The sequence below is a fragment of the Chaetomium tenue genome (assembly GCF_020726465.1).
Source record: "Chaetomium tenue strain MPI-SDFR-AT-0079 chromosome Unknown F5144scaffold_5, whole genome shotgun sequence".
Taxonomy (NCBI): domain Eukaryota; kingdom Fungi; phylum Ascomycota; class Sordariomycetes; order Sordariales; family Chaetomiaceae; genus Chaetomium; species Chaetomium tenue.
The window spans coordinates 722,313-739,264 of record NW_027117333.1 but is presented as its reverse complement, the minus strand read 5'-3'; the positions used below and the strand labels follow the sequence as shown (position 1 = coordinate 739,264).

The 16,952-nt window shown below is 46.9% G+C and overlaps 1 protein-coding gene across 1 annotated transcript; it reads right to left on the bottom strand.

Annotated features, from left to right (window-relative positions):
• Positions 1-13,890: 13,890 nt before the first annotated feature.
• Positions 13,891-16,901, bottom strand: F5144DRAFT_492730 (SNF2 family N-terminal domain-containing protein; the record flags this gene model as incomplete). The annotated part of the gene is made up of 2 exons (XM_066785937.1): positions 13,891-13,969; positions 14,032-16,901. 2 exons carry the CDS (start codon positions 16,899-16,901, stop codon positions 13,891-13,893), a joined length of 2,949 nt encoding a protein of 982 aa, XP_066640953.1.
• Positions 16,902-16,952: the final 51 nt, after the last annotated feature.

Here is a 16,952-nt window from a genome sequence, read left to right as displayed (position 1 = left end):
TCGTACGTCATCGTTGCCTGGTGAGCTGCGAGGAATGCAGGAAAGAAGTCCTTAGTAATGTGGGTTATGCTTGCCCGCATCATCTCCTCGATCTGCTTGCCGCATGCCGCCTTCAGCGGGCTGAAACACCCAACATCGGCTGGCTGGAGCTTGTGGGATGAATGGGGAGGCATGCAGAAGGTGATGATGTTGTTCTCCTTGCAGTAAAGCTCGAAGTCAGGCGAGTGGTGGCTGCCATGGCCGTCGAGGATGAGGAGGCGATGAACCCCAGTTGTTCGAGCTTTGGTGTGCTTGTCGAAGTGCTTAATCCAATCCAGACCAAGCTCATTGGTAGTCCAACCATTTGCGGACGTAGAAATCATCCAGTCCTTAGGCAATGGGCTGTTCTCGTACCAAGAAGAGAGGTGGTAGCTGCCCTCGACGATGATGAATGGTGGGATTGCCCAGCCTAGGGCATTGATACCCTGGATCACAGTTGACCATTTGCGGTTTCCTGGCTGCCTTGTCTTCCGTCTGCCACGCCGTTCAGAGCCCGTGACAACCAGTATAGTCGAGATGACGCCCATCAGAAACCCAATCTCGTCAAAGTTGTAGATGTCAGCCACCTGGATACCGTACTTCGCGATTGTGTTTTGCACAAGCGCGAACCAGCCACGAATAAGATGTGGATCCTCGCATAGAGCTCTCTGGTAGTCGTATTTCCGATTGAAACGCGTGGTGAGGTCTGGTTGCCGATTGACGAAGTTGGACGCCCAACGCGTCCCGACGCGTCCCGCGTCGCGTTCGGCAAGCAGTCGGTTAGCCATATCTTCCACACCACACAAGCGAGGAGGAAATCCTTTGGAATCCAGGTCGAGGATATACTGAACAACAATCGACTCTTCCAAATCGGTCAACTTCCGCGAGTTGGCTGGAATATCGTGTCGTGGTTGCATACCGCGTCGCCGGCGGCTTAGCTTCTCGTGATCCACATTGTAGATCTTACCAGCGGCTCGAGCGCTTAGGTTTGTGTCATTTTGCATTGCCTGGAGGGCTAATTGCACGTGGACCTCGTCGTTTCTTTGATGCATGCTGCGTTGTGAAGGAAGATGGGGAAAAGGATAGGAGACATGGCAGGGTGGTTCCGTGTGACATTCGCTTATCTGTGACATTCGCTTATCATACACGTTATAGTATTTTAACTTTATTTAACTAGCATTTTATAAACTAAGATATTTTTAAACTTAAGGAAGCTCTCCCTTTATATATTATTATTCATACTCCGCTATGCCCTAGGGCGTGCCGGACCCTCTGCTATTTAGTGTACAGGAAAACCGTGCCCTCCCGGGCCGGGTGAAAAACCCCTACCAACAATCAAGGAACGATGCGTTCTGGTGAGTCTACGTATACAAAGAGAGGAGGCCTCCTGGCCTCCGAACGGGGGCGCTTCAGGCCGCCGTTCCCAGCTCAAGCCTCCTGGCCAAGCTGTACATCGGCAGCCTCCCCGAGTCCATCAGCCAGTCGAGGATCCTCCTCGCAAGCCGTGCAGTCGTGGGATTGATACCGTGTAGAACTGAGTAAAAGTCCCGTCGTGTCCGAATTCCAGTTCTCTCCCATCTTCGAGTCAACGGTGGAGCCAAACACCACACTACCAGGTGTTCGGCAGTCTCTCGTCCCTCGCCACACTCGCAGGCAGGCGTCAGAACCTCCGGGACTTCCCGTGTAAACAAGTAGTCCCGTAGGCCTATTGCTCCCGTCCGGATTTGAATGAGCAGTGAGCTTTTCGCCTTGCTGAGACCGTCATGCCTCCTTAGGGTTTCGTTCCGGAATAGCGTCTCCCGCTGATGGTCAAAGTCGTCCGCCGGCCTGGTGATTGCTCTGCCGTCCCGTTCCTTTAACCACCTCGCTCTCCAGGCCTCTTCTACTGCCTTGTCCGTGTCTATGGTTCCCCCCGTCCAGCGCATGATGGTGCCCGCGGCTCTCTCTACCGCCGTGGGCCCTTGAGGCCTCAAGGTTCGCGGTCGGCCCCTGTTGCCCCTCCTCGAGCTGAGTCTCTGCTGTATCTTGCGGCAGGCGGTAAGGATAACGCTCCCCGCCGTCTTTTTGCCGCCTTCCCTTTATATAGATATCTTGAGATATATAGTAATATATATAATAGTAAACTTATAAAAGTCTACATTCTTATTATTATCTATATAAAAATACTCTTAGATAGATTAGCTCTTCTACCTATTGATATAGAGTAGGCTATAGTATATAAACCCTGTATAATCCCCTATATATACTCTTTGCTTTTATCTAACGTTCAATACCATAAAAGAAAGGAAATTTATTTCTTACTATAAGGCTTCTGTTTATTCCTCCTTAATATTACAGCCTAAATCTAGCCTCCTTGATAAGCTATACTAGATTAACTAGATAAAGTTTAATATTACTATAGTATAAAGTTTAGATTATAGATATATAGGTAATCTTCGAGTTGCTATATAGTACTATAGTTGGACTTATTTACTCTACATCTATATATTAATATTTTAGATTATTCTATTAAAGTAGGCATTGATCTATATACTTAATAATAAATTGTATATTTCATACTTATACTATATAGCTATACTATACTATACTATACTATAGTAGCTTCTAATAGGCCTACTATATACTCTTGTAACTAGTCTATATTATATAATTTATATATATATCCTAGACTTTGACCTACTTATTTAATACTTTACTTACTTATATAGAATTTTAAATATATATATATAGCCTTAAACTATACCATTATAACTAATATTATTATAGACTATTGTTAGTTGCTACCATTTTATTATACAATATTACTAGCTACTGTTATATTATTATTGTTTCTAGTTTATATAGATAAAAGCTTTACTATTATAGACTATGGTTAGTTGCTACCATTTTATTATACAATATTACTAGCTACTGTTATATTATTATTGTTTCTAGTTTATATAGATAAAAGCTTTAATACTATTAATACTAGGTAGAGAGCTTAGTTAGCTAATGTTAGTAAAATATTTAAATCAGATAGATTCAATAAACTATTAACCTGTAGAATGTAAAGATAAATGTAGCTTTACTTAAGGTTTACCTTTATAATTAGTATAATAGTTCCTAGTTAGTTATAATTACTATGCTTATACTATCTTAAGTGCTATATTATATATAGTGAATAAATATCACCTTTATACTTTCCTACTTTCTCATCTATAATAAACCTTATAAATCTCTATTTACTATATTTACTTTTTCCTTACGTTAAGTAAGTATCTACTGTATTATATATAACCTTTAAATATATTTTCTAACTTTAATTTATTCTAGTATTATCTATTATATTTACTCAATTTTCGAAGGTTGGCTGGTATTTCGGGTCGTGGTCGCTTTCCAGCGCGTCGATGTTGAAGCGAGCTTCGCGGAATCTCGTAGATCGTAGCAGCCTTCCGTACGGAAAGTTTAGCGTCTTTCTTAAGAGCTTCAAGCGCAAGGATCATACGACTCTTTTGGAAGAGGTTGCATTTTGTATTGTGAAGGAAATTCGTCACGAAGCTGGGAGATTGCAAGAGGAAGAAAAGTGGCCCACTCGTTATGCAAATACGTTATACCTATATTCTAATTTATATTAATAATAATAAATTCTACTACCTTAAAAGTTTAATAGGAGGTTTAGCAGCCATTAGCTATAGTCTACTAATTAGTTCAGGGCTCCTTTCTAATAAGAACTCCTTTATAAGATAGTAAACCTTATTTCTAATATTATTATTTAATAACCTTTAGTGTTAAGATAAGGCGAGAGGTTCTAGGTCTCAATTTTATTAATAAGTATAGGATATAAGGGTTTATCTTTAAATAAGACTAAAGCTAGAAGTAGCTAGAAAGGGCTAAATCGAAATAGTAATAGTTAGTTAAGTTTCTAGCTAGTTAAAGATTATATAGAATTTATATCCTCCCTTTATATACTATATCTAATTGAACTAGGATACATATATAAGAGCTTGCTATGTAAATATATTTATAATGAATAATATATTATAAATAGGATACAGTAACGTTTGGTCTAGAATATTCCATACTAGAATTATAACTCTTTCCCTCTTAAATATTATATAAATATTAGTATTATACTATATAGGAGAGTATCTAAGTATAGTAAATAATATATCAATCAATTTGATAATAAATAGTATCTTATCTCCTATAAATACTTAACTAGTCTTTCTAGATATATATATAAGAATACCTTAGAGGTGTAGATAGTTTATAGTAGTGCATTTAACTCATATATATATAGTAGTATAAAGATAGTCACTCATAAAAAACCGAAAGCACGAAAGAAGCAACAAAACGCCTGAAACTACCACCAGTCGATCGAGCTCAGAAAGCTCTAACCGCCGACGGTAGTTTCCCCGTTGCGGGATCTGTCGCGCCTCGTCGCGATGGCTCGCAAAGGAAAGGGCAAGACCGCGCCCGGGGCTGGGAAAAATGCTGCACGGGGGGAGCCTGCCCCACCTACTGGAGGAGCCGAACCAATCACAACGAAGGACAGCGACGAAGTGATGGAAGATGACATCTACAATGGCCCCAACCCTCTACACGACGAATCAGACGAGGTACTTGCAGGGACAATAGTCCACTTGGCCAAGGAACCAAACGAGGCGGTCTCCCAAGTAGTGGCGGATGAGATCATGACACGGCTGCGGAGGCTGCGTAGACTGGAAAGCGGAAAGGCATCAGAGACGGGAAACGAGGGAATCGACGTTGCGAGGATTCAAGGAACCGTCGTGGACGCCGTGGTGGACGGTATCGGACAAGGGACAGGGAGGGCCATAGAGGAAGTGAGAAAACAGATGCAGGAAGTCCGGAAGGAGATGCAGGAGGTCCAGAAGGAATTGCAAGAGGCCCGGAGGGAACTGCAGGATCAGAGAAAGAAGCAAGCTCCTGCACCAGCAACAACGGTAGCCCGGTCGTGGGCTGCAGTGGTGGCTGGGGAAGGAGAGCTCCCGAAGAAGATCATACCGGGGCGGCTCAACAAGGAAATACTGGTGAGGGGATCTATAGAGCCGTCGCTGACCCGGAGGTCTCCACAAGAGATCGTCCAGGCGGTCAACGGGGTTTCCGAGAGGAAGGGAGCAGTGGCAGCACGCAAGCTCCCTAGCGGGGATGTTATCGTCACTTTTCAGGATGCTGAAGCGAAGGAATGGCACGCGAAGAACGGAGGATGGATCGGAACGGCGTTTGGAGAGGTGGCGAAAGAGGCAAAGCGGACATTTGCGGTTTTGGTAAAAGGGATGTTGAAGAGAGACTTGAGGGACGTCACAGAAGCGGCATTCGGCAAGCAGCTGGGGCTGCAGTCGGTGGAACGAGTCAAGTTCCGAATTCCAACGGTCGAGGGAGTCACGAGAGCGACGGCACTGGTTACCATGACCAGTCAGGAAGAATCCAAAAGGGCCTGCGAGGAGGGAGTGGTTTGGCGGGCCCAGATGCTCAACTGCGAGCCGTACTGGTCTGCACTGCAGGCTACCCAGTGCTATAGGTGCTGGAAATGGGGTCACACCCAACGGTTCTGCAAGAAGTCTGCGCTGTGCCCGCGCTGCGGCACAGCGGCCCATGGGGGATGTGACGAGCGAGCGAGGAATAGAGGCACAAAGGCTCAAATGATCCCACTCAATTACGTGAATCTAAAGCTAAAGAGAAGAAAAGAAAAGAATTAAGATATAGGATTCGCACAACTGTGGGAAAACACAGGTGGGAGGCGCACAGACCACCACTCAGGTTGCGGCCAGGGTTAGGGTTAGAACCTGCCGTCACAGGGGAGGCGGGAGGGCGGGGGAAGCCCAATGCCCAACCCACGGCAACGAGATTCCATACTTTTGTCCGTGCTGCTCAGGGAAGCACCCGGCCTGGGTACGGTGGTGCCCGGAAGCAGTGAAGGCCCGGGGTGCGGCGAGGGAGGCATACCATTTCCGGCCTCGAACCTTTGAGCTTGCTTTGCAGCAACAAACACAAGAGCAGCAAGAGAGACTACTACCGAGGATGCGGAGCGTCACATTCCGGGGTGCGTCCACCCTGGAGGAGGCCGACGATGGCTTCCAAGAAGGGGGAAAAAGGAAGAGACCACGGGGCCGACCCCCCGGCTTTCTCATAGCCCAGGAGGAGGCTGCAAGGAGTTCGAGGCAAGGAAAGCTGACCTTTGCGAGGAAGGTCGATACGGATCTGACCGGAGACCGAGGAGACGGTGTTGGAGGCCTAGGGGTTACGACTCCAGAGGCCGCGGATACCTTGGAGGCGGACGGTCAGGATGTCGGAATGCAGGGAGCTGGGTAGGCTCCCTTCAACCGTAGCACGACGAATTCTGAAGAGACGGGCCAAGGTAACATCGGTACAGGTTTTTAATCCGACTGGGAAACCAGGACGGTTTTCCTGTACAACTAGCTAGATAGTTGGACCGGCGAGCCCAAGGGCATAGCGGTGTAGGAATAATAATAATAATAATATATATGATAGCTGTCTCTACCTCCTGCTGATATATAAGCTGTAGTATATTTTACCCCTAACGTGGTTGATCACCGAGCGGTCCATATCACCGAGCGGTCCATATCACCGAGCGGTCCACTTTCCATCCGTGTCGTGACCTTCCACCTTCAAACTCCACCACACTACAACAAAAACCATGTCTATGCAAATGCAAGAAGCCAGAATCATCCTTGCCATCGAAGCAATTCGTATGCGCAAAAAAATGTCGATCCGACGTGCTGCGCAGACGTATAATGTGCCGAAGTCGACCCTCATCGCCCGGATGAAGGGCCGCGTCGCAAAGCCTGAGAAACGCGACGTACAGCACAATCTGACCTTGGCTGAAGAAGAGACCCTTGTACGATATATCCTCGATCTAGATTCGCGAGGGTTCCCGCCTCGGATTGATGGGGTGAAAGATATGGCCGATCTCCTCCTCGCGACGCGTCACGCGCGACCAACTGGCAAGCAGTGGGCATACCGGTTCATGCGGCGCCGCCCGGAGCTCAAGACGCGCTTTTCGCGTACGTACGACTTCCAGAGAGCCCTCTGCGAAGATCCAAAGATTATTGGGGACTGGTTCCGGTTGGTGGCCAACATGCGCGCGAAGTACAGCATCCAAGACGCCGATTTTTACAACTTCGACGAGACAGGCTTTATGATGGGCATTATCTGTAGCAACATGATTGTTACGCGTTCCGATCGACGCGGTCGAGGCAAGCAACTTCAGCCTGGCAACCGGGAATGGGCAACAGCGATTGAGTGCGTGAGCAGCGACGGCTTTGTGCTGCCACCATTCTTGCTTGTACAGGGCGTCAACCACCTCGCCTCCTGATACACCGAGTGCGATCTTCCCCCCTCCTGGGTTATCAAGACCTCCCCCAACGGCTGTACAGACAATGATACGGGCTTGGAATGGATCAAGCACTTCCATAAGCACACGGAGACCCAGCGGCAGGGGGTGTATCGGATGATAGTCCTAGATGGTCACGAGAGCCACCTATCAGCCCAGTTTGAGGAGTTCTGCAAGGAGCAAAATATTATTACCCTCTGCCTCCCTGCTCACTCCTCGCACATCACCCAGCCTCTAGATGTCGGTTGTTTTAGCGTGTTGAAGCGGATGTACGGCCGCGAACTCGAGGCCTTCATCAAGGCGCACATCAATCACATCACCAAGACCGAGTTCTTCATCGCGTTCAAAGTCGCTCACCTCGCTACAATGAAAGCTGAAAATATCAGGGCTGGCTTCCGAGGCGCTGGCCTAGTGCCGGATAACCCCCAGGCCGTTTTGTCGAAGCTTGACGTCAAGCTACGGACACCAACACCGACTGGACCCCCCCCTCCCAGAGGCCAACCTATGGGTCTCTCAGACACCGCATAAACCTGGCGAGGCTATTTTACAGTCGGAACATGTACGGACCCGGATTGCCAATCATCAAGGAAGCTCTCCAACTAGCATGTTTTCTGCTGTAAAGCAACTGGCGAAGGGTACAGAGCTAATTGTCCACGAAATGACCCTTCTTCAAGACCGAGTCCGAACTCTTGAGAAGGCGAACGAGGCCCTTTCAAAGCGCCGGAGGGCTAAGCGTACACGTCTCCGGGCTGGAGGGGCACTTACTATAGAGGAAGGACAGGTTTTGATCGCGGAGAAGGAAACTGGTAGACGGCAATCGGGTAGGAGGTTGGCGGAAGGGGGTACGTCGGAGACTGGGCTATCGACTTTGCGGCGCTGCGGAAGATGCGGCAAGACTGGGCACAACGTACGAACCTGCCAGGAAGATGAGGCGACGTCAGCTGAGGAGAGTAGCATTGAGTGCAACTGATTTTCTTGTATTGTGGTGGATTAATTGCCTGAAGAGGTTGCGATGCGGAGGGAAAGTGGACCGCTCGGTGATATGGACCGCTCGGTAATCAACCACGTTATCCTTATATTGAATATTGAAAAAGGAGATCTATAGTAATCCTAGGTTTAAAGCTATAAATAACTTCTACAGGTAAATATCCGATTACCTCTAAATAGGTAAAGTTCAGGTTATATCATAGTACTAGTAGTATATCTATCTATAGTATATTGTAGTTCATAGCTATATGGTAACGTATAGCTAACTTAATAGTTTAATTCTTATATCCCAATAATCTATCTATTTAAGGGTAGTAGGCTATAAAAAAGAGAAGCCTAACGTTTAGCACCTCGAATATCCCCTATTATATCTTAGATATAAACTTATAGTCTCGATCGGAAATAATTTATATCGGTAATCCCCAGTTAGATAACTGTAAATATAGTAATAGCTATCTACCCTGTTATTCGGCGATCTAATCTATCCTCCCCGGGATAATAATAGTCTGTTTATCGAATTTACTAAAAACGGATATAAACGTATCGAAACCTCTTTCTAGTATAGCCCAGATTTTACTGGTATTAATAACCGGTAAACCTATAACGAAGTTTAGGGTAATAGTATATCTGGGAATAGGAGGTATATCGATCACCTTTATCTTACCGAGTAGTAGTTATCGGTTCCTTATATTCTCGAGATATTCTAGATATTACTATATATATCGGATGGCTTGCAGATTTCGAAAACCGACTCCAACAACCCGATCTGGACGACGGCCAAGGCGGCAAAAAGACGGCGGGGAGCGTTATCCTTACCGCCTGCCGCAAGATACAGCAGAGACTCAGCTCGAGGAGGGGCAACAGGGGCCGACCGCGAACCTTGACACCTCAAGGGCCCACGGCGGTAGAGAGAGCCGCGGGCACGATCATGCGCTGGACGGGGGGAACCATAGACACGGACAAGGCAGTAGAAGAGGCCTGGAGAGCGAGGTGGTTAAAGGAACGGGACGGCAGAGCAATCACCAGGCCGGCGGACGACTTTGACCATCAGCGGGAGACGCTATTCCGGAACAAAACCCTAAGGAGGCATGACGGTCTCAGCAAGGCGAAAAGCTCACTGCTCATTCAAATCCGGACGGGAGCAATAGGCTTACGGGACTACTTGTTTACACGGGAAGTCCCGGAGGTTCTGACGCCTGCCTGCGAGTGTGGCGAGGGACGAGAGACTGCCGAACACCTGGTAGTGTGGTGTTTGGCCCCACCGTTGACTCGAAGATGGGAGAGAACTGGAATTCGGACACGACGGGACTTTTACTCAGTTCTACACGGTATCAATCCCACGACTGCACGGCTTGCGAGGAGGATCCTCGACTGGCTGATGGACTCGGGGAGGCTGCCGATGTACAGCTTGGCCAGGAGGCTCGAGCTGGAAACGGCGGCCTGAAGCGCCCCCGTTCGGAGGCCAGGAGGCCTCCTCTCTTTGTATACGTAGACTCACCAGAACGCATCGTTCCTTGATTGTTGGTAGGGGTTTTTCACCCGGCCCGGGAGGGCACGGTTTTCCTGTACACTAAATAGCAGAGGGTCCGGCACGCCCTAGGGCATAGCGGAGTATGAATAATATATATAATATAACTGGGCTAATTATCTCCCTACTTATTAACTTACTTTTAATAACTATAATTTAACAGTTACCGGAGCTAATATAAACTTCCTCCTATATAGATATAAATATACCTCCGATATAGCTCTAGGATAAACCTATAATACTAGCTTCCTTACTTTAAGAGTAGGCTAGGAGTTTCCTCTATTACCTTAAGGATAGGATAGAGTAGACCTAAACTACTATTATATATATCTAATAATAATAATAGGAAGATATAAACTGTTTTAGGTATCTAGTAGAATATTTCTAAAAGGGTAATAAAGTATAGTTCTCCCTTTAGACTATTAAAATAAACTAGCTAAGTAGGAAACTCGACTAGATCTATATAAAATACTAGATAATAGTAATATCTATTACTCTTATCGTACAACTTAATATCCTTTAAAGAATATACCCTATCTTCTATATCGATCTTATATAGCAGGTTATATCCGATCTTCTACTATTATAATATATATTAGATTCCTATCTAAGCCCTTTATAGGAACTAATAGAAGATAGAGTTCTTTAAGAAGAATACTAAATTAAGGCGATCCTTACTATAAAGAATGCTAAAGATTGCGGAAATAGGCGGAATATCCTAGTTAAATAGACCGGGTATAATACCTCTACTTAGGAACCTCTAGAGAATATGGAAAATACTCGAACACTAGATATTTTTAAAGTAGAATAGGTAAATATATACTGCAGTATTATATTAATTATAAATTATAGAAGGAGAATAAGAATTTCATAATAAAGTTAGTTTATATAGAGAAAGTATAACTATATGGTAATTTTAGCCGAGAGGTAGGATAGAAGTAGAATAGAGGTTAAACGATTAAATATATTTATAAAAAAGGATAAAAGAAATATTTAGGACTAATAAGTCCCCGCTATTAAAACCCTATATTAGAGGTAAAGCGGAGGTAGATACCTAGGTACTGCTATACCTAATATCTAAAGATAATAAAAAAAGGGATTTATAGAAAGTAGAGAACAGATCCGGGCTGGATCCGGGAAATATCCGACTAGATTATAGGGTAATCCTCCTCCTTATTATCCTCTACATTTAAACTATCCTTAAATATATCTTCTAGGAGTTCCTAGCTAGTAGGTCGGAAGTAATACTCCTCTATAGAGGAGGAGGGTAACTAGATAATATAGTTATAACGGTTACAAAGTATAGAGTAATAAGCGGCGATATATTTACTAGGTAAGACCGACCGGTAGGCTTAACGAAGAGTAATAGGAGTAGTTCTAAGGGTATAACGTTCCAATAAGCTGGTAGTATAGAGTGGGGAATACTGAGAGGAGGGGGTTTATAGGAGATCTATATATCTATGGATGAGAATAGTATTACTATTAGCTATAACTACTATTATATTAATCTAGATACCTATTCTATAGATAAGGTAGTATATAAGTTAGTAGTTATTAAGAACCTATTAGGTCATTAAATTATAAATTATATTGGGAATCTATATTATTATAGCCTATCTAGGGATAGGATTACCCCAATATCTAGATATAATGGAAGTAAGCGTATTATATATAGTAACTGGAGGTACTATAGGGGAGGGGGAACCTTAGATAATATCGCTAATAGTATTAGAAGTGAATATATCCTAACTAGAGGAATAGTTTACCTAAGTAGAGGTAAGAAAGGCCTAAAACGAATATATTATAGAGGAGAACTAAACTTCTAGAATAGTATAGTAGATATAAATATTGAATATTTTGATGATAGCAGGGACGAGGATAGCTATATCGTTAATATAATACTTCTTAATATATTATAATTTAGAATATAGATAACGTACTCCACCCCCAAGTCGCGCACACCCCCAAGTCGCGCACTTTTGACCGTGCTACGACCTCCCAACCCCAACTTGGAATAACTTAATAGCAAAAAATGGCATCGCAATCCAAAGAGAGTAGAATCAATCTTGCTATTCAGGCAATACAACGAGATAAGACTTTCAGTCGGCGACGCGCTGCCCAAAACTACAATGTACCCGAAGCGACCTTGCGCGACAGCATGAACGGGAAGACGCCGAAGCCCGAATCACGACCTGCAGCTCACCGATTGACAGCAATTGAAGAGGAGGCGGTTGTTCGGTATATATTGGACCTAGATACGCGAGGATTTGCACCCCGACGTGCTGGTGTTGAAGATATGGCTAATTTGCTGCTCGCGCAACGCGACGCGGGACGGATCGGCAAGCACTGGGCCGAGAAATTTGTCAAGCGACAACCAGAACTCAAGACGCGTTTCAATCGTGTATACGACTTTCAGAGAGCCTTCTGCGAAGACCCAGAACTTATTGGCGCGTGGTTTAAGCTTGTACACAACATGAGGGCGAAGTACGGCATCCACGACTGTGACTTCTACAACTTCGACGAGACCGGCTTCATGATGGGCGTCATCTGCGCAGCTATGGTAGTGACGCGCGCCGATCGACGTGGAAGAGGCAAGGCAGTTTAGCCTGGCAATCGGGAATGGGCGACGGCGATTGAGTGCATCAACGGCGAAGGGTGGTGCCTCCCACCGTTTCTCATTGTTCAAGGCACTTACCACCTCGCCAACTGGTATACCGAGGGCGAGCTCCCACTCGACTGGGCTATCAAGCCAACTTCCAATGGGTGGACCGACAATGAGACCGGCCTAGAATGGATCAAACATTTCGATAAGCACACAAAGTCTCGTACGAAGGGGGTGTATCGGATGATTGTGCTTGATGGGCATGAGAGTCACCTGTCGGCCGAATTCGAAGCCTTTTGCAAGCAGAACAACATTGTCACCATCAGCCTGCCGGCTCACTCATCCCATATAACCCAGCCACTCGATGTTGGGTGTTACAGTGCCCTAAAAACGGCGTACGGTCGGCAAATCGAGCACTTCGTCAGAGCGCATATCAACCACATCACCAAGGTCGAGTTCTTCCTCGCCTTCAAAGCCGCCCACTTTGCCGCCATGACCGAGAGCAACAACAAAGGGGGGTTCAGAGGTGCAGGTCTAGTACCTTCTGACCCCGAGTCAGTGATATCCAAGCTGGATGTCAAGTTACGGATGCCAACACCAACTGGTCCCCCCTCCGCCGCTGCCGATCCTTGGTTCTCCCAGACGCCACGGAACCCAACAGAGACTGTCTCACAATGCGAGTACATCAAAGATCGGATTGCCCGTCACCAGGGAAGCTCGCCAACATCAATTCTCACTGCTGTCGACCAGCTTGCGAAAGGGACGCAGGTATTGGCGCACTCGGTGGCCCTAATGACGGCTGAGATAGGCACCTTACAGAAGGCAAATGAGGCACTGAGCAAGCGCCGAAGGGCCAAAAAGACACATGTGCGTCTTGGAGGATCACTTACGGTAGGGTAGGAGATGCACATGATCTATTAAGCCAGAGAGAGGTGCAGGAACAGGTAGAGCGTGAAACGCGGGAAAATGGTGGTCGGCGGGCTCGAACAGGGACGGCTCCACGGCGTTGTGGTAAGTGCGGAAAGCCCGGGCACAATGCGCGCACGTGTCAGGGAGACGGAGAAACATCTGATGTACATGATTTAAAATAGTTTCAGTGTATTGCGGTTGTTGTGGTGGTGTAATTGATGTTTCCTATCGGTTCACGGTCAAAAGTGCGCGACTTGGGGGTGTGCGCGACTTGGGGGTGGAGTACGTTAATTTAATTTTAAAAGTATATTTAATATTATGTTTCTATAGAAGTATCCTAGATAATAGACTTAATTAGAGAGCATTTATAATCTTTATTTTTTTACTATATTTAATATAATAAGTTATATAACCTCACTGCTTTCACTTTTATTATTAGGAGTAAATAGTATAGCTCATCACTTTATTCGAGCTACACTCATCATCTATTTCCTAACTAAGAAGCTCTCGCATGTCCTCGATTCGCTGCATTCTCTTATCCTCGTCTGACATCATACCAAGTGATGTCGCGCTGTGAAATAGTGTCAGTACATTACTTAACAATTGACAGGTTGAGGAGGGAAAGGAACGTACATAAACTTCTTCCGGTCTTGTACTTTGAGCATTCTTTGCTCCACACTGTCTTTTACAATGAACCGGTAGACCTTTACCTCATCCTCCTGACCCATCCGGTGGACTCGATCAATAGCTTGTGCTTCGATAGCAAAACTCCACCAGGGATCCATCATGTACACCCTCTTAGCACTCGTCAGGTTGAGGCCAACGCCGCCGGCTTTGAGGCTGAGGAGAAGGATTGTAAACCTCTTGGATTCTTTAAACTCTTCAAGAACGGCAGCGCGCGCTTTCTGAGACGTGGATCCATCTAACCTGACAAAATGCATGTTGGCTCGCGCAAGAGCCGGTTCGATGAGGGAGAGGAAGGATGTGAACTGACTGAACACGACTGATTTGATAGTTGGGGTTTCCCTGCGAAGTTCACGGAGTTGGTTGATCAGCGCAACAATCTTCGCGGAGGAGTTGCCGACTCCAAGCCGCTGGAGAGTGATGCGCGGTCCCTGGTCGACCCCGGAAACATCTGGGTCGTCGTCATGTCGGACAACTTCGAACAGATCTCGCGAGTTAATGACCTCGCGGCAATGGAAGCAGCGGGGGACCTCGTGGTGGTCAGTCTGGTGTTTGATGTAGTCTAACAGACAATTCTTGCAAGCGGAATGCCAGCATCCGGTCACGGTCTGGTCAACCATCGGTTCCTCGGCACAAATGGGACATTCGTTGATGGCCTCGTCACGGATTTGGCCCAGTACATGAGCACCGAAAGCGTTGGTGTCGGCTGTATCGTCCGTCGTCGCCGTGAAACGCTCGATTAGAGAATGAAGGTCCATATCGTCTGCAAGTCCGGCTGCGGCATCTGCAGCAGCACCGGCTTCCTCCTCCTCAGCAACGATCTCTCGATTGCGGACAAGAATGGGGTGGCAGCATGATTGGCGAAGCCGGAGAACTTGTGCAAAAATGCTGGTGAAGGCCTTCATGACAGTGCCGGCCTCGACGTTAGCTAAGAAGGTACGCTTTGCTTTGGTGAAAATGTAGTCGTAAACATCACGCTCCGCCCTAGAAAGCTCAATGTCGAGAATCTCAATCTGCTTGGGCGGGAGGGCCACTAAGGCCTTTCCGTCTGGCGTTTTCATATCCTTCGTCCTTCTCATGACGAGCGGCTCTAGAACCGTCTGGACAACGTCCAATGCCCGCATGTAGTTTTTGGACTCAAATGGTACTGTGATGAATGTCCGCCAGAAGGAAAAGTTGTTCCAAGGCTCGACCTTGAGGAATTTGACAAGACTGAAGAGATCCTCAAGTTTGTTGACGATAGGTGTCCCCGTTAACACCCACCGGTGCGTTGCGGCGATGTCATAGCAGGCTCTGGCCGTCTTAGATTGGCGGTTCTTGATACTGTGACCTTCATCCAATATGACACGGAAAAAGTTTAGGGAGAAGAGACCACGACTGCCGGCCTTGCCGCCAGGCCTCGTTGTCATCTGAGTAAATTCAGAAAGTACCACACCGTAGCTAGTGATGATCACATCCGGAGCGTTTGAGGCGTTGGCTTCGCAGCAAAGCGACAGCAAATCGACGTTCTTTTCATTGCCATAGTACAGCATGGACCTCAGGGTACCCTCCATGGAAGCATTCTCGGCCTCACTCTGCCACTGCGCGAGGAGTGACATGGGCGCAACGACTAAGGTCGTGCATGGGGCATCTGAGACAGTCTCGCGTGCTTGCAGCGAAGGGAGACGCGGGAGCTGATTGACTGATGATACCGTTCGATTGCCTTGGCGGGCGGTGATCGCAGTGTCGGACTTGTGTGTGTGTATGAGACTGAGCATCTGGATCGTCTTGCCTAACCCCATCTCATCAGCCAGAATCCCGCCCAGGCAGTGTTGGCCTTGCCGCGGAAACTGCAAAGACAGCTCCCCGGAGTATGGATTGACGTAGAAGGTAGGGTGGTCGGCAACGTTCGGAAGCTCCTTGTCGTCGTGGTCCTTTGTTGGCCAACCGTACTCCTCCCACAAGGGGTGCATGGATGTTTCGCGCTCTTCGCGCTGGACGTTCCTTTCCTTCGCCATCATCCAGTGAAGTGACTGTTTTTGATATGGGCGTAGTGTGAGGCGAAAGGTATCAGCAGGCTCTGCTTCGGGGGTGCTAAAGTCGAATGATTGTGCCTTTTTGTAGAGGGCGTCAAGTTGGTCTTGTTCAAGCTCCTCGCCATCTTCGTTGTCATCCGAAGGAGAAGAGGCAGCAGTACTGTCCTGGCCTTGGGTTCTTGGTTTATCCTTTTCCTTGCTCTCAGCCATTTCTGCTGCATCAAGTAGATCTTGCCGTTGGTTCTGTGCTGCTGCTGCGTTCCCTCTTGTTGGAAGAAGATTGATCTCCTGAAAAAGCCTAACAAGCGCCACTTGTCTCAGCCGCAAGTCCTTTTCCTCCGAAGTCTCGGTTTCCTCAACCTGGCCGGTTGTCTTGTTAGCGGCGACGTGAAATTCCCGGCAAAAAGCCGATTTCAGAAGCGAGCAGCGAAGTTGCAGGAAGACAGTGTCATTGGTGCGCAATCTCTCGGGGGCGTAAACGCATGTCCCCTCAAAAGCGCATATTTCCTGATCCATCAATGTCGACACCCAGTTTGCCGTATCCTTGGCCAGACGTCCAATTTCCCTGCCAATACTGTCGGTAAAGCGAACGATCACGTCAACCCTCTTGGCTGCCGCCGCACTGACGCGATAGGTTGGTTGAACCGGCCCGGGTTTGAGGTGTCCTTTGTATGACGTGGCCTTGGGAATTTGGATCCTCTGGCGCTCGATCTTGACGATATCGCCGTGCTTTAAGAGATTGGTGCCACTCCGTGTGGTCCACCCTTCGACGCCAAATGCGCCAATATATCTCGATGTAGGCATCGATTGTAGCGCGGACGACCGACGAGGAAGCGGGCTTGAACCTCCATGCGT